Source organism: Globicephala melas, chromosome 2 (genome assembly GCF_963455315.2).
Source record: "Globicephala melas chromosome 2, mGloMel1.2, whole genome shotgun sequence".
NCBI lineage: Eukaryota > Metazoa > Chordata > Mammalia > Artiodactyla > Delphinidae > Globicephala > Globicephala melas.
Window position 1 is genome coordinate 12,930,659 of NC_083315.2, and position 23,571 is coordinate 12,954,229.

Consider the following 23,571-nt stretch of genomic DNA (forward strand, 5'->3'; position numbering starts at 1 on the left):
TGTCTCTTCATTTATTCAGATCTTTTTAAATTTTTTTCAGCAATGTTTTATAGTTTTCAGTGTACAAGTCTTATACTTTTCTTTTTTTTTTTTTTTTGCAGTACGTGGGCCTCTCACTGTTGTGGCCTCTCCCGTTGCAGAGCACAGGCTCCGGACGCGCAGGCTCAGCGGCCATGGCTCATGGGCCCAGCCGCTCCGCGGCATGTGGGATCCTCCCGGACCAGGGCACGAACCCGTGTCCCCTGCGTCAGCAGGCGGACTCCCAACCACTGCACCACCAGGGAAGCCCTTACACTTCTTTTGTTAAATTTATTCCTAAGTATTTTATTCTTTTTGATGCTATTGTGAATGAAACTATTTTCTTAACTTCATATTTGAATTACTCATTACTAAGATATGGAAATACAATTGATTTTTATATTGATTTTATACCTAGTGATTTTGTTGAACTCTTATTAGTTCTAGTATTTGTGTATGTGTGTGTCTGTGTGTATTCCTTAGGATTTTCTACATATAAGATCACGTCATATTTTGGATTTAAAATGTATAAGCCTTTAGAAAATGTGCCTTATATTTGGTTATTTATGGCTGTGAACAAACTAAAATTGTTCCTACAACTTCATTTTGTGAATTGTACAGAAATTACATGGGGTCAACAAACCCTTTTATTTACCTAATTCAGGAAATCAAGTAAGGTGTTACTTTGAAATAATGAATGAGAGACTATGAATTTTGCTAAATGTCAGAGCATTTAGTAGCTAGTGCTTATCCTTAGACATATATAATACATGATGATGTGAGGGAAGGGGTCATGGGCTATCTACTTAGGGCAACTTGAGTTTGAGCCTGGTTTTCCTATGAACTAGCATAGCATCTACAGTTCTACATTCACTAATTTTTCTGATATTTCTAAAAACTGACTTCAGCCACACTGATCAAAGCTATTGTAAAGACCACAGTAAGTGACTAGCAATACTATTTTTTTTTAATCTCAACAACACACATAAGCGTAGTAATTAACAAAATACAACTGTCAATTCTAGGCAAACACTTGGTGCCACTTCACTTGTTTTTCACAGAAAATGAAAGGAGTAACAAAAAATTATTCACTGTTGCTTTCCTTAATGAATGATCTCTAATGAAAACTGCTTAAAATGAAAAATGTTTCTTATTCAAAAGTTAATTTTATTCTGAAAGCATTCTGACCCAAAGAGCTATAGTTATTTAAATGAGGGGGGCACATAGGAGTAAATCTTCATGACCTTGTGTTAGGCAAAGTCTTCTCAGATATAGCTCCAAAAGCACAAGCAGCAAAAGAAGAAAAATACACCGAACTTCGTTAAAACTTCCTTTTTAAATGTGCTCTAAACAATACCATCAACAAAGTGATAAGACAATCCACAGAATGGGAGAAAATATTTGTAAATCATACATCTGATAAGGATTTGTATCCAGAAATATATAAAGAACCCTTACAACTCAATAATAAAAAGATAAATAGCCCAATTTAAAAATGGGCAAAGGGTCTGATTAGACATTTCTCCAAAGACGATATACAAATGGCCAATAAGCACATGAAAAGATTTTCAGCATCATTAGCCGTCAAGGACATGCAAATCGAAACCAGAATGTGATACCAATTCACACCCACTAGGATGGCTATAATAAAAAACAAAGACGATAACAAGTGATGGCAAAGATGTGGAAAAATTAGAACCCTCATACATTGCTGGTGGGAATGTAAACTGGTACAGTCACATTGGAAAAGAGTTTGGCAGTTCCTCAAAATGTCAAAAAGAGTTATCATATGACCTAGCAAGTTCCATTCCTAGGTACATACCCAAGAGAAATGGAAACATACATCCACACAAAACTTGCATAATAATGTTCATAGCAGCATTATTTACAATAGTCAAAGAGTAGAAACAACCCAATGTCTAAGCAGTGAACAGAAAAATAAAACGTGGTATATATCAATACAATGGAATATTATTTGGCAATTAAAAGGAACAAAATATTGATATATGCTATGACATGGATGAACCTTGAAACTTTAAGTGAGAGAAGCCAGGCACAAAAGGCCACATATATTGTATGGTTTCATTTAAATGAACTGTCCAGAAGAGGCAAATCCCCAAAGACAGATAGTAAATTAATGGTTGCCTGGGGCTAAACAGGAAGGATGTGGAGTGACTGCTAATGGGAGAATGAAAATGTTCTAAAATTAGACTGTGGTGATGTTTGCACCTGTGAAGATACTAAAACCATTGAATTGTATAGTTTAAATGGGTAAATTATATGGTATATGAGTTATATTTCAATAAAGCTGCTAAAAATAAAGGGGAACAACCAAGACAATAAGAATACAATAATTAAATCAAATAATTATCTTAGAAATAGTTTTATAACTATTTGAATAGTTTTATAACCATCCAAATGCCAAATTAAGATGATACATTTCGATATGATACCTCTGAATCAAAACAAGTGTAGTTGCCTGAATATTATCAAAATATATGTAGGTAAGCTGATTATATAAAAGATATATATTATTTTCAGTTTTTATAAGGTATTTGAAATTACATAGGTGTATAGACAGTAAGACTATGTGAAAATGTGCAAGAAATTCCAAGGGGCTGCTCCTTGGCTCTCTCTCATGGATCAGAACCAATTAGAGAATGCTTACAGAAGCTGACATGCCTTTGGGACAAAATGAACTTCAACATGGCCTTATAATTTGAAAGCTGCTACAGAGTAACAAATGAGAAACACCATTAGACAGTTCCTAAAGCTCTTGGATACATTTTCCCTACTGAGATAGTGTCACATCAAACAGATTTGGACTTTCACTCTAAAGCCTTTAAAACAACAACTGATAGAATCCAAGAGACCTTGGGGAAGAAAAGAAAAGGAATGATTAAGTCCCTACAATAAGAAAATATCTGGATGGATTTAAAGCCTTGGAAAGATTGTTGACAGGATAAAGACTGATAAATCACTTTTAATTTAATACCCACTGTATTTCCTGAAAGTAAATATTATATTAAATAAGGGCAAAAGGAATCTTCTATTAGTAAACCTAAATGTTTTAATAAAACCACCTTTATTAAACTAATACAAGATAAAAATTATCTGACTTCAAAAAGTAAAGTTATCAAACTTATTTTACTCTGGTGATATTTATACAACATAATATCATAATAACTCATTAAAAACCAAGTTATATAAACTTGGTAGCATGTAAATAGTATATAGTGCTCCCTCAGAGACTATTTGCAAGGGTTTCTCAAACTATAATTACTACTGACTCCACTATTAATTATTCATGCTCTAGCTGATGTAATCTTTTATTTCCCTGGATTACTAGAGGTAAGGGTGGGAAGGATGAGAAGTGAGGAGGAGGGAGGAGGGAAGAGGAGGAAGTGGGGAAGAGGAGAGGGAAGAGGGAGGAAGAAAGACAATTATGATAATGGGTTAAAGAAATATGCCACAAAAAGAGAACTACATACATAGGTTAAAATTATATGTAGGGCTTCCATGGTGGCGCAGTGGTTAAGAATCTGCCTGCCAATGCAGGGGACACGGGTTCGAGCCCTGGTCCAGGAAGATCCCACATGCTGCGGAGCAACTAAGCCCATGGGCCACAAGTACTGAGCCTGTGCTCTAGAGCCCATGAGCCACAACTATTGAGCCCTCATGCCACAACTACTGAAGCCCATGCACCTAGAGCCCACGCTCCACAACAAAGAGAAGCCACCATAGTGAGAAGCCCACCCACCGCAATGAAGAGTAGCCCCTGCTCACCACAACTAGAGAAAGCCTGCGCACAGCAATGAAGACCCAACGCAGCCAAAAATAAAATAAATACATTTAAAAAAATAAAATAAAATAAAATAAAAGTATATGTATGTAAATCAGATGTACTTGGACAACTCAAAACTGGAAATGGAGTTGTGGTTTCTCACCAGAAAGTCAAAGAATCACACAATTGTTAAACAGGAAAAGACCTTAGCACATTGTCAATCTTACTCTCTACCAAGCATCGCCAAGGAATGGAGTCAACATTGGAGACAAGTAAGGGAAAAGCCCTAAATCTGTTAAATCATTGCTTTGATCTAGAAAGTCTTATAAAAACGGGAAAAGCGTTAATCTTAGAAATCAACTTCCCCCAATGAATCTGTAGAGAAAAAACATGTAAACATAACCAAATCAACATAAACTCACTTTTATAAAATTTATAAACCAAATAAATGACTCACGACATCGCTTTCAGACTCTCTCAACTGTAAGTTCAAGCAGACTTCCTGCCTTGTTAGAGCACCTAAAGTTGTTCCAGCAAATGTGTTTTCCTATTTGTTACTTCAGTGTTTTAATTAAAATTTAAAAGTAATTTAATTTACTGTTATTTTGATTGTCTTTTCTGTGTACTTCTCTCAACCCAAGTCAATTCTGAAAGCTGCTTTCCAAAAGTTACATGTTTTCCTAATAGGCAGTATGCTGGGAAGCATTTTTCTTTCTTTGAAATTCTAAAATTATTTTACAAACCCATCCTACTTTATATTCATGTTTTATGAATCATTTCAGTAGCTAGTAACATTTTTTTTAGAAATCTTAATTTTTTTTTAAATGCATGATGTAAAAATGTTTAATTTAGTGAATCTTACAGTCATTTTTACTTTAAGGAACAAATATAAGACATAATTAAAAGATCAGGCAGACTTGGAGTTAGGAGAGGTAGCTCATGCTTCAGGAATACCTTGGGAAAGCAGCTTAAATTTCTTTAGACTCAATTTTTTAATGTAAAATGGACTAAAGTACTCTCTGGCCAATTCTATCTCCAAAATCCTATTATTCAATAACCTATTTCATAAGAAAAGTCAATAGAAATGTAGAAGGCAACAACCAGACATTCATTTTACAAACAACTTTGTACCTACAGAGAACTTTCATTAAAATATATCACTGATTTTTAGAGACAAGGGTAACTCATTTTCAAAGAGTCACCTCACTTCTTCTGATAAATTTATTTCTTGACTCAGAAAAGCGATACTGTCCATGATGAAAATGAAAACATTTTAATTTACACATTTTAAAGAATGAGTCAAAATCTAACAAAGCCTCATTAAAACAGTCAAGAATTAAGCACTTACTTTCATTTGAAGATCCTCAGAACTTTCGGTCGACATGTACAAAGAAAGCAGGACGGGCAAAGTGTTTGTGACCGCGACAGCCCGGGCATGCTCCGGAGTGTGCCTCCCAATCTGTCCCAAGGCCCAGGCAGCAGCAGCCTTAATATGATCTTCTGGCTCTTCCGACAAGCAGACTGACAGCTGGGGCACACCCTGCAGCGTTGATCAAAAGAGCAAGAGTTATGAATCCAGAGCAGGATTAAAGAGTCTTCCCTGTCTCTCAAACGTTAGAAGGAATCATTTTGGTCTTGATCCTTTTCTTAAACGGTTCAATAAATGAGCACTTCACAGGGGCTGTCATTTTTCAAGTCAATAAAATGACTAGAACTAATTTACCTTAATTATCTGTAACAATCCAACTAAACTAAATAACTCCACTAGCGTTTATTCCCCAAACAGAGGCATTTAACCAAAAAACAGATGCCACAGACCAGTATTTAGGCAAAACCAGATTCCCTGTGACAAATTAAAAATGCGTAGGATTTTAAAACCTTTTGCTTGAGGGGAGGCCGGCTGAGGCCGGCGCACACATCCCAGACGCAGCCGGGCTGGTGACTCAGCTGCAGGTGGCGCCCCAGAGTCCGGGGAAGTGGCGGGGGGCGCAGGACGCTCTCCGAGGTTGCCCCCGGGGCAAAGGATTTCCAGATCTGATCAGGGAGCTGGACTCCTCAGTGTCACCACTTAGAACACACATCCTTTCTTTGCTATCAACATCACGGATCACCAACCACCCCAGACATCTGCCTGTGTGACTTTAAAAAGTCAATGCAGCAGCATTTTGGTTGAAGAAGGAGACCTTCAAGATGGCAGAAGAGTAAGATGCGGAGATCACCTTCCTCCCCACAAAAACATCAGAAATGCATCTACATGTGGAATAACCCCTACATAACATCTACTGAACGCTGGCAGAAGATATCAGACTTCCCAAAACGCAAGAAACTCCCCACATACCTGGGTAGGGCAAAAGAAAAAAGGAAAAACAGAGACAAAAGAATAGGGACGGGACCTGCACCAGTGGGAGGGAGCTGTGAAGGAGGAAAGGTTTCCACACACTAGGAAGCCCCTTCGCCGGCGGAGACTGCGGGTGGTGGAGGGGGGAAGCTTCGGAGCTGCGGAGGAGAGCGCAGCAACAGGGGTGAGGAGGTAAAAGCGGCGAGATTCCTGCACAGAGGATTGGTGCCGACCAGCACTCACCAGCCCGAGAGGCTTGTCTGCTCACCCGCCGGGGCGGGCGGGGCTCGGAGCTGAGGCTCGGGCTTCGGAGGTCGGAGCGCAGGGAGAGGACTGGGGTTGGCTGCGTAAACGCAGCCTGAAGGGGCTAGTGCGCCACAGCTAGACGGGAGGGAGTCCGGGAAAAAGTCTGGAGCTGATGAAGAGGCAAGAGACCATTGTTTCAGGGTGCGCGACGAGAGGAATTCAGAGCAACACCTAAACGAGCTCCAGAGATGGGCGCGAACCGCGGCTACCAGCGCAGACCCCAGAGACAGGTATGAGATGCTAAGGCTGCTGCTGCCGCCACCAAGAAGCCTGTGTGCGAGCACAGGCCACTGTCCACACCTCCCCTCCCGGAAGCCTGTGCAGCCCACCACCGCCAGGGTCCCGTGATCCAGGGACAACTTCCCTGGGAGAACGCACAGCGCGCCTCAGGCTGGTGCAACGTCACGCTGGCCTCTGCCGCCGCAGGCTCACCCCGCATCTGTACCCCTCCCTCCCCCCTGCCTGAGCGAGCCAGAGTCCCCGAATCAGCTGCTCCTTTAACCCCGTCCTGTCTGAGCGAAGAACAGATGCCCTCAGGCAAACTACACGCAGAGGCGGGTCCAAATCCAAAGCTGAACCCCAGGAGCTGTGCGAACAAAGAAGAGAAAGGGAAATCTCTCCCAGCAGCCTCAGGAGCAGCGAATTAAATCTCCACAGTCAACTTAATGTTCCCTGCATCTGTGGAATACCTGAATAGACAACGAATCATCCCAAACTGAGGAGGTGGACTTTGGGAGCAATGATATATATATTTTTTTCCTTCTTCTCTTTTTGTGAGTGTGTATGTGTGTGCTTCTTTGTGTGATTTCGTTTGTATAGCTTTGTATTTACCATTTGTCCTAGGGTTCTGTCTGTCCGTTTTTGTTTGTTTTTAAGCATAGTTTTTAGCGCTTGTTATCATTGGTGGATTTGTTTTTTGCTTTGGTTGCTCTCTTCTTTCTTTTTTTAAATTACTTTTTAATTTTTATTATTTTTTTTGCAGTACACGGGCTGCTCACTGTTGTGGCCTCTCTCATTGTGGATCATAGGCTCCGGCTGCACAGGCTCAGCAGCCATGGCTCACGGGCCTAGTCGCTCCGCAGCATGTGGGATCCTCCCGGACCAGGGCATGAACGTGTGTCCCCTGCATCAGCAGGCGGACTCTCAACCACTGAGCCACCAGGGAAGCCCAATTTTTTTATTTTTAATAATTATTTTTTATTGTAATAACTTTATTTTATTCTCTCCCTCCCTCCCTCCCTCCCTTCCTTCTTTTCTTTCTTTTTTTCTCCCTTTTCTTCTGAGCTGTGTGGCTGACAGGGTCTTGGTCCTCCAGCCGGGTGTCAGGCCTGTGCCTCTGAGGTGGGAAAGCCAAGTTCAGGACACCAGTCCACCAGAGACCTCCCAGATCCACATAATATCAAATGGTGAAAGGTCTCCCAGAGATCTCCATCTCAACGATAAGACCCAGCCCCACTCAATGACCAGCAAGCTACAGTGCTGGATACCCTATGCCAAACAACTAGCAAGACAGGAACACAACCCCACCCATTAGCAGAGAGCCTACCTAAAATCATAATAAGGTCACAGACGCCCCAAAACACACCACCAGACATGGTCCTGCCCACCAGAAAGACAAGATCCAGCCTCATCCACCAGAGCACAGCCACTAGTCCCCTCCACCAGGAAGCCTACACAGCCCACTGAACCAACTTCAGCCACTGGGGGCAGACACCAAAAACAATGGGAACTACGAACCTGCAGGCTGTGAAAAGGAGACCCCAAACACAGTAAGTTAAGCCAAGTGAGAAGACAGAGAAACACACAGCAGATGAAGGAGCAAGGTAAAAACCCACCAGACCAAACAAATGAAGAGGAAATAGGCAATCTACCTGAAAAAGAATTCAGAATAATGATAGTAAAGATGATCCAAAATCTTGGAAATAGAATAGACAAAATGCAAGAAATATTTAACAAGGACCTAGAAGAACTAAAGAGCAAACAAACAATGATGAACAACACAATAAATGAAATTAAAAATTCTCTAGAAGGAATCAATAGCCGAAAAACTGAGGCAGAAGAACAGATAAGTGACCTGGAAGAGAAAGTAGTGGAAATAACTACTGCAGAGCAGAATAAAGAAAAAAGAATGAAAAGAATTGAGGACAGTCTCAGAGACCTCTGGGACAAAAGTAAATGCACAAATATTTAAATTATAGGGGTCCCAGAAGAAGAGAAAAAGAAAGGGACTGAGGGCTTCCCTGCTGGCGCAGTGGTTGAGAGTGCGTCTGCCAATGCAGGGGACACGGGTTCGTGCCCGAGTCTGGGAGGATCCCACATGCCGCGGAGCGGCTCGGCCTGTGAGCCATGGCCGCTGAGCCTGTGCGTCCGGAGCATGTGCTCTGCAACGGGAGAGGCCACAACAGTGAGAGGCCCGTGGACTGCAAAAAAAAAAAAAAAAAAAAAAAAAGAAAGGGACTGAGAAAATATTTGAAGAGATTATAGTTGAAAACTTCCCTAATATGGGAAAGGAAATAGTCAATCAAGCCAGGAAGCACAGAGAGTCCCATACAGGATAAATCCAAGGAGAAACACGCCAAGACACATAGTAATCACACTGGCAAAAATTAAAGACAAAGAAAAATTATTGAAAGCAGCAAAGGAAAAATGACAAATAACATACAAGGGAACTCCCATAAGGTTAACGGCTGATTTCTAGCAGAAACTCTACAAGCCAGAAGGGAGTGGCAGGACATATTTAAAGTGATGAAAGGAAAAAACCTACAACCAAGATTACTCTACCCAGCAAGGATCGCATTCAGATTCGACAGAGAAATTAAAATCTTTACAGACAAGCAAAAGCTAAGAGAACTCAGCACCACCAAACCAGCTTTACAACAAAGGCTAAAGGAACTTCTCTAGGCAGGAAAGCCAAGAGAAGGAAAAGACCTACAATAACAAACCCAAAACAATTAAGAAAATGGTCATAGGAACATACATATCAATAATTACCTGAAATGTAAATGGATTAAATGCTCCAACCAAAAGACACAGACTGCCTGAATGGATACAAAAACAAGACCCATATATATGCTGTCTACAACAGACCCACTTCAGACCTAGGGACACATACAGACTGAAAGTGAGGGGATGGAAAAAGATATTCCATGCAAATGGAAATGAAAAGAAAGCTGGAGTAGCAATTCTCATATCAGACAAAATAGACTTTAAAATAAAGACTACTACAAGCGACAAAGGAGGACACTACATAATGCTCAAAGGACCAATCCAAGAAGAAGATATAACAATTGTAAATATTTAAGCACCCAACATAGGAGCACCTCAATACATACGGCAAATGCTAACAGCCATAAACGGGGAAATCGACAGTAACACAATCATAGTAGGGGACTTTAACACCTCACTTTCACCAATGGACAGATCATCCAAAATGAAAATAAATAAGGAAACACCAGCTTTAAATGATACATTAAACAAGATGGACTTAATATTTATAGGACATTCCATCCCAAAAAAAGAGAATACACTTTCTTCTCAAGGGCTCATGGAACATTCTTCAGGATAGATCGTACCTTGGGTCACAAGTCAAGCCTTGGTAAATTTAAGAAAATTTAAATTCTATCAACTATCTCTTCTGACCACAATGCTATGAAACTAGATATCAATTACAGGAAAAAGTCTGTAAAAAAGACAAACACATGGAGGCTAAACAATACACTACTAAATAACCAAGAGATCACTGAAGAAATCAAAGAGGAAGAAATACCTAGAAACACATGACAATGAAAACACAATGACCTAAAACCTATGGGATGCAGCAAAAGCAGTTCTAAGAGGGAAGTTTATAGCAATAAAATCCTACCTCAAGAGACAAGAAAAGTCTCAAATAAACAACCTAACCTTGCACCTAAAGCAATAAGAGAAAGAAGAACAAAAAATACCCCAAAGTTAGCAGAAGGAAAGAAATCATAAAGATCAGAGCAGAAATAAATGAAAAAGCAATGAAGGAAACGATAGCAAAGATCAATAAAACTAAAAGCTGGTTCTTTGAGAAGATAAACAAAATTGATAAGCCATTAACCAGACTCATCAAGAAAAAAAGGGAGGAGACTCAAATCAATAGAATTAGAAAAGAAAAAGGAGAAGTAACAACTGACACTGCAGAAATACAAAGGATCATGAGAGATTACTACAAGCAACTCTATGCCAATAAAATGGACAACCTGGAAGAAATGGACAAATTCTTAGAAAAGCACAACTTCCCGAGACTGAACCAGGAAGAAATACAAAATATAAACAGACCAATCACAAGCACTGAAATTGAAACTGTGATTAAAAATCTTCCAACAAACGAAAGCCCAGGACCAGATGGCTTCACAGGAGAATTCTATCAAACACTTTGAGAAGAGTTAACACCTATCCTTCTCAAACTCATCCAAAATATAGCAGAGGGAGGAACACTCCCAAACTCATTCTACGAGGCCACTATCACCCTGATACCAAAACCAGACAAAGATGTCACAAAGAAAACTACAGGCCAATATCACTGATGAACATAGATGCAAAAATCCAACAAAATACTAGCAAACAGAATCCAACAGCACATTAAAACGTTCGTTCACCATGATCAAATACAAGGATTGTTCAATATATGCAAATCAAACAATGTGATAATGCCATATTAACAAACTGAAGGATAAAAACCACATGATCATCTCAATAGATGCAGAAAAAGCTTTCGACAAAATTCAACACCCATTTATAATAAAAATCCTCCAGAAAGTAGGCACAGAGGGAACTTACCTCAACATAATAAGGGCCATATATGACAAACCCACCACCAACATCATTCTCAATGGTGAAAAACTGAAACCATTTCCACTAAGATCGGTAACAAGACAAGGTTGCCCACTCTCACCACTATTATTCAACACAGTTTTGGAAGTTTTACCCACAGCAACCAGAGAAGAAAAAGAAATAAAAGGAATACAAATCGGAAAAGAAGTAAAACTGCCACTGTTTGCAGATGACATGATACTATACATAGGAATCCTAAAGACTCTACCAGAAAACTACTAGAGCTAATCAGCAAACTTGGCAAAGTAGCAGCATACAATATTAATGCACAGAACTCTCTTGCATTCCTATACACTAATGATGAAAAATATGAAAGAAATTAGGTAAACACTCCCATTTACCACTGCAACAAAAAGAAAATACCTAGGAATAAACCTACCTATGAAGACAAAAGACCTGTATGCAGAAAACTATAAGACACTGATGAAAGAAATTAAAGATGATACAAAACAGATGGAGAGATAAACCATGTTCCTGGATTGGAAGAATCAACATTGTGAAAATGACTATACTACCCAAAGCAATCTACAGGTGCAATGCAATCTCTATCAAACTATCAATGGCATTTTTCACAGAACTAGAACAAAAAATTTCACAATTTGTATGGAAACACAAAAGACCCCGAATAGCCAAAGCAATCTTGAGAAAGAAATATGGAGCTGGAGGAATCAGGCTGCTGGACTTGACTAAACTACAAAGCTACAGTAATCAAGACAGTATGGTACTGGCACAAAAACAGAAATATAGATCAATGGAACAGGATAGAAAGCCAAGAGATAAACCCATGCACATATGGTCACCTTATTTTTGATAAAGGAGGCAAGAATATACAATGGAGAAAAGACAGCCTCTTCAATAAGTGGTGCTGGGAAAACTGGACAGCTACATGTAAAAGAATGAAATTAGAGCACTCCCTAACACCATACATAAAAATCAACTCAAAATGGATTAAAGACCTAAATATAAGGCCAGACACTATAAAACTCTTAGAGGAAAACACAGGCGGAACACTCTATGACATAAATCACAGCAAGATCCTTTTTGACTCACCTCCTAGAGAAATGGAAATGAAAACAAAAATAAACAAATGGGACCTAATGAAACTTCAAAGCTTTTGCACAGCAAAGGAAACCATAAACAAGACCAAAAGACAACCCTCAGAATGGGAGAAAAATATTTGCAAATGAAGCAACTGACAAAGGATTAATCTCCAGAATTTACAAGCAGCTCATGCAGCTCAATATCAAAAAACAAACAACCCAATCCAAAAATGGGCAGAAGACCTAAATAGACATTTCTCCAAAGAATATATACAGACTGCCAACAAACACATGAAAAGATGCTCAACATCACTAATCATTAGAGAAATGCAAATCAAAACTACAATGAGGTATCACCTCACACCAGTCAGAATGGCCATCATCAAAATATGTACAAACAATAAATGCTGGAGAGGGTGTGGAGAAAAGGGAACCCTACTGCACTGTTGGTGGGAATGTAAATTGATACAGCCACTATGGAGAACAGTGTGGAGGTTCCTTAAAAAACTAAAAATAGAATTACCATATGACCCAGCAATCCCACTACTGGGCATATACCCTGAGAAAGCCATAATTCAAAGAGTCATGGGGCTTCCCTGGTGGCGCAGTGGTTGAGGGGTGCAGGGGACACAGGTTCGTGCCCCGGTCCGGGAAGATCCCACATGCTGCGGAGCGGCTAGGCCTGTGAGCCATGGCCACTGAGCCTGCGTGTCTGGAGCCTGTGCTCCGCAATGGGAGAGGCCACAACAGTGAGAGGCCTGCGTACCACTAAAAAAAAAAAAAAGAGTCATGTACCACAATGTTCATTGCAGCTCTATTTACAACAGCCAGGACATGGAAGCAACCTAAGTGTCCATCAACAGATGAATGGATAAAGAAGATGTGGCACATATATACAATGGAATATTACTCAGCCATAAAAAGAAACAAAATTGAGTTATTTGTAGTGAGGTGGATGGACCGAGAGTTCGTCATACAGAGTGAAGCAAGTCAGAAAGAGAAAAACAAATACTGTATGCTAACACATACATATGGAATCTAAAAAAAAAAAAAGAAATGGTTCTGATGAACCTAAGGGCAGGACAGGAATAAAGACGCAGACATAGAGAATGGACTTGAGGACATGGGGAGGGGGAAGGGTAAGCTGGGACGAAGTGAGAGATTGGCATGGACTTACATATACTACCAAATGTAAAATAGCTAGTGGGAAGCAGCCGCATAGCACAGGGAGATCAGCTCAGTGCTTTGTGACCACCTAGAGGGTTGGGATAGGGAGGGTGGGAGGGAGACACAAGAGGGAGGAGATATGGGGATACATGTATATGTATAGCTGATTCACTTTGTTATAAAGCAGAAACATACCACTGTAAAGCAATTATACTCCAATGAAGATGTTAAAAAAATAAAAATAAAACCTTTTGCTTTCCCTTGTTAAAAAAGTTAATTTAGAATCCTTTTAAAAATTGACTTTTCACCAAGTATAACAGATCTGAGAACAAAATACCTACTATAGATCCAAAATCAAATGAATAATATGAGCAAGAATCCTATTGAAGTAAATTTTAGGTAAAATATAGTCACTAAAACCTTTTCTGAAATAGTAAATTTCCATTAATTTTTGTCAACATTTAAATGATAGTTTTGCCCATTTTAACATGATTGAATGTCAAAGGAGGATGAGTACTTTTGTTACACAGATGGCATATGCTTATATCTTGCACTTCAAACTTCAATTTTATCTAAATAATCAAAACAGAGTTAACTAAAGGGCCTCAAATGCATCACAGTTTATATACCCAAGGAAGAGTCAAATAACCAAATCAAATTATAATTCATTCTGTATAGGCATAATTTTCTAACTAACTTGAGACTAGAAGAATTATCACCTAAAATTTAGCACCACAAAAGCCACTATCACATGGGTCATGCTACCGCAGCAAAGGCCAAATGATCATATATACTTTTTTTCCCTCCACCTTTAAATTAGGTTTTTAAGACCAATTTCTTAAAGAAGAGATCTGCCATATTTCTTTGACTTCCTTCTTATGACTAAAAATGTGTCTGCCCATACAAAAAAAAAAAAAAGGTCAGAATCTTTCTATCTTCAGAATGAGGTAACTCTCCAGAAAGTCCATACTTCTGAGACATACCAAGACTGAAGAAGCAGGAGGAAAAGAAGACAGCCAGCCCCCTTTACCCCATGCCCAGCACTCTGACTTACTGGCCTCAGTTGTTTTGAACGGCAAATGAGACAAGGAGCACTGAATGTGCTTTGAACATTAGAAAGTATCATTTAGACTGGAGGTGTTCTCAGTCCTGAGAGTACTACACGGAACGGGAAAGGATGAGGCAGTGTTGCATGGTCTGCCTCAAACTGCTGGTGCCCCCACCTTGATCTTCAGTTAAATGGAAGACAAACCAGATGGGAGAGGCCAGAAGCAGCCCCAGAACAAAGGCAGGGAGCACCTCCTGGTTAGTCTGGGGAAGAAACACAGGAAGCAAAAGCAATTGCTGCTTCCTTCCTCATCCTTCCTACAGTAGGCTTTCTGACTATCCACAAAAGAACCGAGAATCAAGAATCCTGATCGCATCCCCATGGTGACCCTTCAGAAAGCAGCACTACTGCTCTAGTCACTATCAGAGTCTTTGGTAATAGAAGAACAAAAGGAATAGCTAGAGATAAAAAGGGAGTGAAGTAAAGAATTATCAAGGAATAGGTAGAAAATAAAGATCTGAGGCTCATTTTTATTCTGAGGATTAGCAAAGGATTAAAAAAAAAAATCCACACTTCTGTTTAACATACAGCAGCAGATTTTCCATGCTGATAAGAAACCCACATCCTAGAGGGTTGCCGGAGACACTGGGAGCACGCAGCCTTTGAAGCATGCTTCAGGAGATCAATATTTATTCATTCAACAAATATTTTTTGATCACCTACTATGAGCCAGGGCTACGTGATCTGGTGGGTTAATTCCAAGCCGTAAATTGAGATAAGGCCAAATCCCTAGAGCAAGGAAACAGCATGTCAGAAACATGCTATCCAACATGTGCTCTGAATTGCCCATGTCTAAGAAGATAAATTAGCTCATGGAAGCTGAAGGAGAGAGAGCCATCCATTGTCATATCCTGCCCAAATGGCAGGAAGGGGGAGAATGTATGGAATAATCAAAATGACCACTGGGCATGTCATTTATGATAGCTGTCTTTAATCAAAGTATGCTTTACATATTTGTAAAGCCAATCCTTCAAGATACAAATACATGGTATTTAGATATAGGTGATACTAACACTCGGAGGTGTTGACATTTTATTGATATTAAACACTGAGTAAAACTTTAAACTTCCTGCCAAGTAAACTTTACTTCAAGCACTGCTTTGGGAAACTTACTAATAAGCCTTGAAGAAAGCTGGTAGTTCTTTGACTCTGGTCAGCTATATTTTACACTCTGTGGGATAGTATTGATCTGTGGTTCTGTCTTAGAGTATCTCACTGCAATAACCAGAGGAAAAGGAAGCAAGAACAAACCTTGGAAATGATGACCGCCATTGCCAGGTTCTCAGAATGAGCTGCCACGTAGCCAAGCATCATGATGCCCGGCAGCTTTATGTTTCCTTTGCAGGACCCAATGCAATCGATCACGGCAGCAACTCCCCCCGTGTTCACTATCAGCTGAGAAAGCTAAGAGGAAAGAAGGAGAGCTAAAGTGTAAGATGATCTTTAAATATTACTTCAGCATTGCCAAATTTTAAATTTTAGGACGTAAAAAACGTCTGGTAAAATCTGAAATGTCATTTAGTGAAATTATTATTTTTATCAAAGAAGTGTACAAGGGTAACAGTCCTGCTATTTCTAATGTACAGAATATGCTCACTGTGAGGACCCTCTCTGTGGCTCAATTTTTCTTGCACGACTCTATCCTCATCATAATGGATGTCAAAACTCCTCACCTAAACACTAAGTCTAGGGCTAGTTCATAACTAGCTAACTGCTGAAACCCCCTATCACAAGGTGTGAGTAAGAATTGGATTAATCACTGAATGCTGAAAGGTGAGATCAGACTTGAAATAGTCTAGCCCCATTATCCTTCCTTTGCCAGCAATGATCTCTAGCTGACTGCACTCCAGTCTTGAACAATCTCAACCAGATAAAGATGTTGGGTGAAATAAAGAATGAGGACTTGGGACTTCCCTGGTGGTCCAGTGGCTAAGACTCCGAGCTCCCAATGCAGGGGGCCTGGGTTCAATCCCTGGTCAGGGAACTAGATCCCATGTGCCGCAACTAAAGATCCCCCACGCCACAACGAAGATCCTGTGTGCTGCCACTAAGGCCTGGTGCATCCCAATAAATAAATAATTTAAAAAAAAAAAAGAATAAGGACTTAAAAGTTTAGTGAAATGAAACTGATTAGTGAAAATATACACAGAAAAAGACATAACTTCAGAATCTACCCAGGTTCGCTTCGTCTCTATTCCTTTCCCACCTCACACCTCAGAGCAGGAACCACTGTGCAAGAGCAGCTGTTAGAGCAGTTACGCCAGGTCAGGGGGCCTGATGGTCTCTCCCAACCTGGAGGGGCACCATCTCTCACTACGCCCAGCTGACCTAGAGTGACAGGACAACAAAGGTCCACGGTCCCTACAATCTAGAAATGGAAAGCAGAAAATGATTAAAACCTGAGATTTCAGACGCAAACTCCATTGATATAACCCAGTGGTTCTCAAGTGGGGGCACTCTTGTCCCCTAGGAAACATTTAGTAATATGTGGGGACATTTTTGATCGTCACAACTTGGGGGAGGGGCGCTACTGGCATCCAGCGGGCAGAGGCCAGGGATGCTGCTAAACATCCACCCTACAGTGTACAGGACGGCCCCTCACAGTGTACAGGACGGCCCCTCACGACAAAGAATGACCTGGTCCAGAATGTCAACAGTGCTGAGGACGAGAACCCCTCACAACATGTGACACTGTCCCTGAGCCCTGTGAACAAACTGATGTTTTACTTAAAAACTAAAACTAACTGCATACTGTTGGGTTTTTTCTTTTTTTTTTTTCGGTACGCAGGCCTCTCACTGTTGTGGCCTCTCCCGTTGCGAAGCACAGGCTCCGGACGCGCAGGCTCAGCGGCCATGGCTCACGGGCCCAGACGCTCCGCGGCATGTGGGATCTTCCCAGACCGGGGCACGAGTCCCTTGCATCGGCAGGCAGACTCAACCACTGCGCCACCAGGGAAGCCCCATACTGTTGTATTTTGAAGCTGTTTTTTTTTTTTCCTTGTTTTACCTCAGGTGTATGTTTTGCAATCTCTCTAATTAAAGTGGAAGCATTTTTCTTCACGTATTCATCTTTGTCCTTCAGACAGGTAAGTACAGCTGGAAAAATCTCTGCTTCAACCACCATTTCTGCTAGATCCACAGAATGTTTCGCAATCTGACTGAGAGCTGAAAGGATCTGACGCTGTTGAGCAAAAACCAAACCCAAATGTTACATAGACTCCACTGTGGAGTTCAAACATAATTTAAACAGCTTCGTACACACTCAAATTCCTTTATAAAGAGGAAAAAACAATCACACATCCAACATAATCTAGGAGTCTCGAGGCATTCACATCCTAGTCTTCTTATACCTCAATACTCAATTTCTTAAATTCCCTCATATCCAAGTTAAACATCTTAGTTCACACTATTGACTATTTAAATCTCTTATCAGTTGAGGCTGGTCAAAGAATATGACCCTGGGATGAATACTATTTCTTAATTACACAATACTTAAATTGTTAATTGACGATAAACACAGTAATGTAGTACAGTAACAATCAAGCAGAACTAACATTTTGGGATATTGCCAATATCATTTGTAAAACTTTACATTGCTTAATTAATATTGACAATTTTTAAATCTTACAGAATATAACTATTAGAATATAAAAGTATAATTGGTGACTATCAACTGAAAATTAGATTTTAGAAAGCTATAGAAAAGATTAATGTAAATATGGCAATTCTTACAGGAAACTTAAATATAACAATGGGCTAGAAAACCTTTAGGTCCCTTCTAACCCTGAGATTTAATCATTACGTGATTCCTTACTTTAATTATTAGTATTAATTCTGATGCTACTTCTAGTTTTCAGCGTTGCACATACTTTTTCCCAGTCACATCTTTATTGTCTAATCCTTACAGCACAGTTTTCACATATTAAAGGACCAAATACACAATATTTCATATCTGTTTTCCATGATAATTTACTAATTATTTAAAAATGTATAATATTAATCTGCACACATTTCCATCTTCTTAGATTATCAGAATCCTGGATTGTTTGTTTCTTTATTTTTAACTACCTTCAACTTAGCATCAGGGTTCAGGATCATCTGGGCTAAGTGAGCAATTGCTCCTGCGTCCACCACTGTCTGTGCCAACTCTGGAGAATGCTTTGCAATATCACTGAGGGCCGAAGCAGCAACCCTTTTCAAAGCAATTTCTGGCTCTTGGATACAGAGCACTAAAAGAGGAATGGCTCCCGCGTCCACCACAGCTTGTGACAGCTCTGTGGGTCCAAGAAAAGTAATTAAGTGAGTATGGGTGACTGACCCTTGTACAAGCCACTTTTCACCCTGACAGATACAGCAAAGGGAAAAGGGGACGGTGTACTTCACTGTCTCAACATCTGCATTTCTAATCAGGCTTCCTGGTTTCATGAACCATGTGGACCAATCCTGAGCTGAAAAGAATACAGGTCAATAGATGGACCTCCATTTACATGAACACATTTGAGGTAGATTAAGCTGAAATGGCTTCCTATTCTTTTTTTTTTTAAGAGAGTAAGCAGATGTCAGCTGTTTAAGCTCTGACAATTCTGCACTTCTCAATAGGCAAGCATTTTATGCATGGTTTACAGTAACAGAGAAAATTAAAGTACCAAAAATTTACCAACCACACTAATTAGGCAGTATTTTGTGCTATTTACATGAGTAAACATTAACATGAATCTTGTGCCAATAATGTCGATTTTTAAATTCCTATCATCTTACTGTACTTTTAAAAGATTTTTTTTAAAACTTTGTACAATATTAAAAGGTGTATTTTCATTGTACATATAAAAACACTTTCAAAAATGAGAACTACAACTGAACAGGCTTTAATATATATAAATGTTAATGTAAGATAAAGAAATAAATTTATCTTAAGCATTTTACATGTCAGAAATAGTATCTTTTGTATATACATGTTGATTCACTTGTGTGCCCAAAAATAACAGCTATAAAAAATAACACATTTTAAAATTATAGAGAACAGGAGACAAGCAGGCAGACCCATATAATATATGTGTAAAAACTGTCTGTTGAGAAGCATAAAACAGTGCATAGTTACAGCTTCTACTCTCATTGTACTCATGGCCTTTCTTGCTGAATCACATATACCCATTTCTATAATCTCTTTCTTTCAAATTATGCTCTCATTTTCTCAGATTTATAGCGCCTTGGCAATTTATATCTTAATAGCCAAGCTATCAATTCAGCATATCTCTTAGTCTTTAAAGAAAATACAGTCTTTAATTTTTCAAAAGATTGGTAATATCACATTTTCTAAAAGGAAATAATGTTAGAAAATACAGGTTAGTGTCCAACACTTGTTTTCCTTCAATTATTATAATTATCTTAAAAGTCCCGATCTTGCATAAACGATTCATTCATTCTTTCGTTAAACAAGTATTAATGGAAGGTTATTATGTGTCAGACTCATTCAACACGGGTGCAGATGACACACTTCTACAAATTAACACTACACTGATTAGCAAATACGTTTCAATTAAAAAACCCAAGTGTGAAATATGAAATACAATGGGAAGTTCACCTATTTATGTATTTTCACTTTTATACAGTTTCTAAGAGTAAAGAATCTGCAGTAAACAACTGTTTAAAAAACAGTTAATATGGGCTTCCCTGGTGGCACAGTGGTTAAGAATCTGCCTGCCAATTCAGGGGACACGGGTTCGAGCCCTGGTCCGGGAAGATCCCAAATGCCGCGGAGCAACTAAGCCTGTGCGCCACAACTACTGAGCCTGTGCTCTAGAGCCTGTGCTCCACAACAAGAGAAGCCACCAGAATAAGAAGCCCGCGCAACACGAAGCCTTCGAAGAGTAGCCCCCGCTCTCCACAACTAGAGAAAGCCCGCACACAGCAACAAAGACCCAATGCAGCCAAAAATAAATAAAATAAATAAGTTTTTTAAAAGTTAATAAACAGTTAATAAAACTATTAATAAAAACAAAGTTCTTTTTAAAAAAATTTATCATCTTTGTAATTCCCATACATTTTATGCTTTCCTTGAGTGAGTATCGTATCCTCCTTTTCCTGAACTCTATAATATTAATAATAAAGCAAACTCAGTTCTTCTGACTTGTTACCCATTCCCATCCAAAGCTGTTTTCCATTCTTTCTGGATCAGTGATGCTAAATGAGGGGAAGGCTGGGGAGGGTACCAAAGAAAGGTTTGCCTGAAGGTAATGAAGCTTCCAGGGACCTGGATGGGGCCTAGCAATTTTGTACTTGCAGTTTCATATACCTTACATCTCCAATTTATATGGTCCTACAAAACCCAGCTCTGTTCTTGGGTGGCACACATTGTAATTCATAAATGATACCGTTCTACCACTTTCATTCATATATTGGGTATAAGACAGTGTATATAAAGGTAAGAGTATAATAGACCTAAATAATGCACACCATACTATATTACACATTCCACAGGCTATTTCATCCTGCCTCTGTCACTGCTCTTTTTCCTGTGGTATATCCTTCTCCTCTTTCCTACCGTTGCTTCCTCTGGTATTTCTGTGCCAGTCGCTGTTGACGTCTACCCCATAGCCTTTGTCGGTCAGGGCGTGGGCTTGTGAATCAATCCTGGTAAATGGGACCTGAGCAGAAGTCAGCTAGAAGCATCTCTGAGCGGTTTTCCTCTGTAATAAACAGAAATACACAGGAGGAAACACCGCCTCTTCTTTGCTGGACATGGGCACATCTGCCTGCAAATGACATCTGGAACTCCTACAGCCATCTTGCAACTATAACAGAAGAAATTGCCAATATGCTGAGGATGGCCGAGTACAAAAATGAAAAACATCTGGGTCCTCCAAGACACTGTTCAGCTGCATAACCAACCTTGGAACTGCCCTGACTCTTCACTTTGTGTCATGTGAAATAAAAAAATGTCCTCATTGCTTAAGCCACCTGTAGCTGATATTCTGTAACTTACAGCCCCAAACATATTGATACAACTCTGTCCTCTCTCAGGCTTGGTGTATGTACTTATTTTCCTCTCCTTTCTGGTCACTGAGTGTTCATTACGTGCTTACTATGTGCTAGAAACTTGGCTAGATCTTGGGGAAGCAGAATAGAGTAAAAACGTTGTTCTGTTCTAGCAGACTCTGCTCAGGGTGAATATGTGAACAGACCACAGCACAGAGTGGAGCTGGGAGTTGGGGGCATGGAGAGTTTGGGGAAACACACATGGGGTGCCGTTTTAGGCAGTGCTTCCCATCCTCCTTCCTGCTCCCCTTTTCTTCTTCTCTCTACTTTTCTACTCTAAAAAAAGTGGTAGTAACCAAAACACATACAAAAATCTGGTACATTTAAAAGTTACTCCCTATAGGAGAAATCTCAAAGAATTCATTTTTAACTCTAATTTGGAAATGAGTCTGGGTTGTTTAATTAATTATTAAACTTAGGAAATCAAAGATTGATATGTACAGATGCTCATAAAAGGTTTGATCAAGGAAAAAAAAGAGCCAATTAATTTATCTTCAGTGCCTGAAAATATCTTAACCTCATTTTTTTTCCTTAACCTCATTTTAAATTTTAAATGAATCTTCAAAAAACAAATTTTTTAAAACTACATCTTCTTTTATTTATGCAAGAACATGTGCCATAATCATATACTGTTAGGTAACCAGCAAAATTAGAAGTAGTTACGTAAAAAATAAAAAAAATCAGAGAAAGAAGGCTTTATGTTATACTAACATACTAACAAGATTTAGATGGGGTTGATGGTACTATTGGTGATATATTTTCTTCTCTATTTGACAAATTTTCTTCAATGTGATTGCTTTTAAAAAATAAAAGAAATATGAACATGTCCTTTGACCACACATATAGCTATTGCTGTGGCTAACTATACTAACATTACTATTCTAAAGAAAAATAAACACTTTAGCTTATTTCTCACTATGAAAGAAAGTTTCTTATTTTTAAAAATGGTGGGAATATGTCTCCTTGAAACAAAATATTAGGAAAGAATGCATAATTATTCTTTGAAGAATTACTAATATATACTAGAAATATTATCCATTTACTTTTTCACACTTTCCCTCATCTTAATTCATCCCTTTATTACAGTTAAAATATTACATTTTTTTAAATGTTAAGGCTTATTCATTTTTAACAATTTTTTAGACTTCAAATTGTCAGTAGAAATAAAACTATACAATAGCACTTTCCTTATTCATAAATAATAATTAAAGCCATTGATTGCATGCATGTAGACAACTGGTATACAGTCCGCAAATCTGATGGTCAGCTGTTTTTAGTAAAGAAATAGCTAGTTCTCTTTGGCCTCCTGAATACCTCACTGCTGAGTGAAGGAATTGAGGCAGCCACCTCTATCGGACCATGACAAGCTCAGTACAACTTTAGATTTAATTTTTAAAACAAAAGGAGACACAGAAAAAAGGGAGGACATTTAAGATCAACAACATTCATAAAATTACTAGTATCTAAAGCTGGATGAATGGAATATTTAGGGATGACTTTATGTTGACCAGAAGGGAAGAGCACAGAACGGAAAGTCCATCAGCATATAATAGGCACGGCTGTAACACATAAAACTAGGTGCGTCAGGCAAAAGTGATTTTGCTTTAACAGTGCTCACAATGGCCTTAACCCCTCCTCTTAATTGTTATGGTTAGTGGTTTGTTTAGATCAGGAGTGGTAAACACAGGGCCCAGGCAAGTAATTAACATAAGTGAAGCCAGCAGGTGTAAGAAAAATAACTGAGTGGGAAGCACAGTAAACTGCAAAACTATATGCACCAGCTCCAAGGAGCAGCAACCACTCAGCTTCAGCCCAGCGCGGCCATGTAGGAATATAGGCAACCGTTGTCAGACGCTTGGATTTTTCAAGAGAAGCCAGACATCTGATTTTTAATGTGAAATTGCCTGGTTTTTAAGTG

General features: G+C 39.3%; 1 protein-coding gene across 3 annotated transcripts in view; it reads right to left on the reverse strand.

Moving 5' to 3' along the window:
- SPAG6 (sperm associated antigen 6) overlaps nucleotides 1-23,571 on the reverse strand; it is a 74,057-nt gene that overhangs the window by 17,899 nt on the left and 32,587 nt on the right. For all 3 annotated transcript variants that reach the window (XM_030837222.2, XM_060293680.1, XM_060293681.1), the window contains exons 5-8: nucleotides 18,687-18,892; nucleotides 17,626-17,799; nucleotides 15,870-16,022; nucleotides 5,151-5,342 (exon numbers count right to left, since the gene is read on the reverse strand). In XM_030837222.2, coding sequence (XP_030693082.1) covers nucleotides 5,151-5,342; nucleotides 15,870-16,022; nucleotides 17,626-17,799; nucleotides 18,687-18,892 — 725 coding nt within the window. The remainder of the gene's footprint in view (nucleotides 1-5,150; nucleotides 5,343-15,869; nucleotides 16,023-17,625; nucleotides 17,800-18,686; nucleotides 18,893-23,571) is intronic.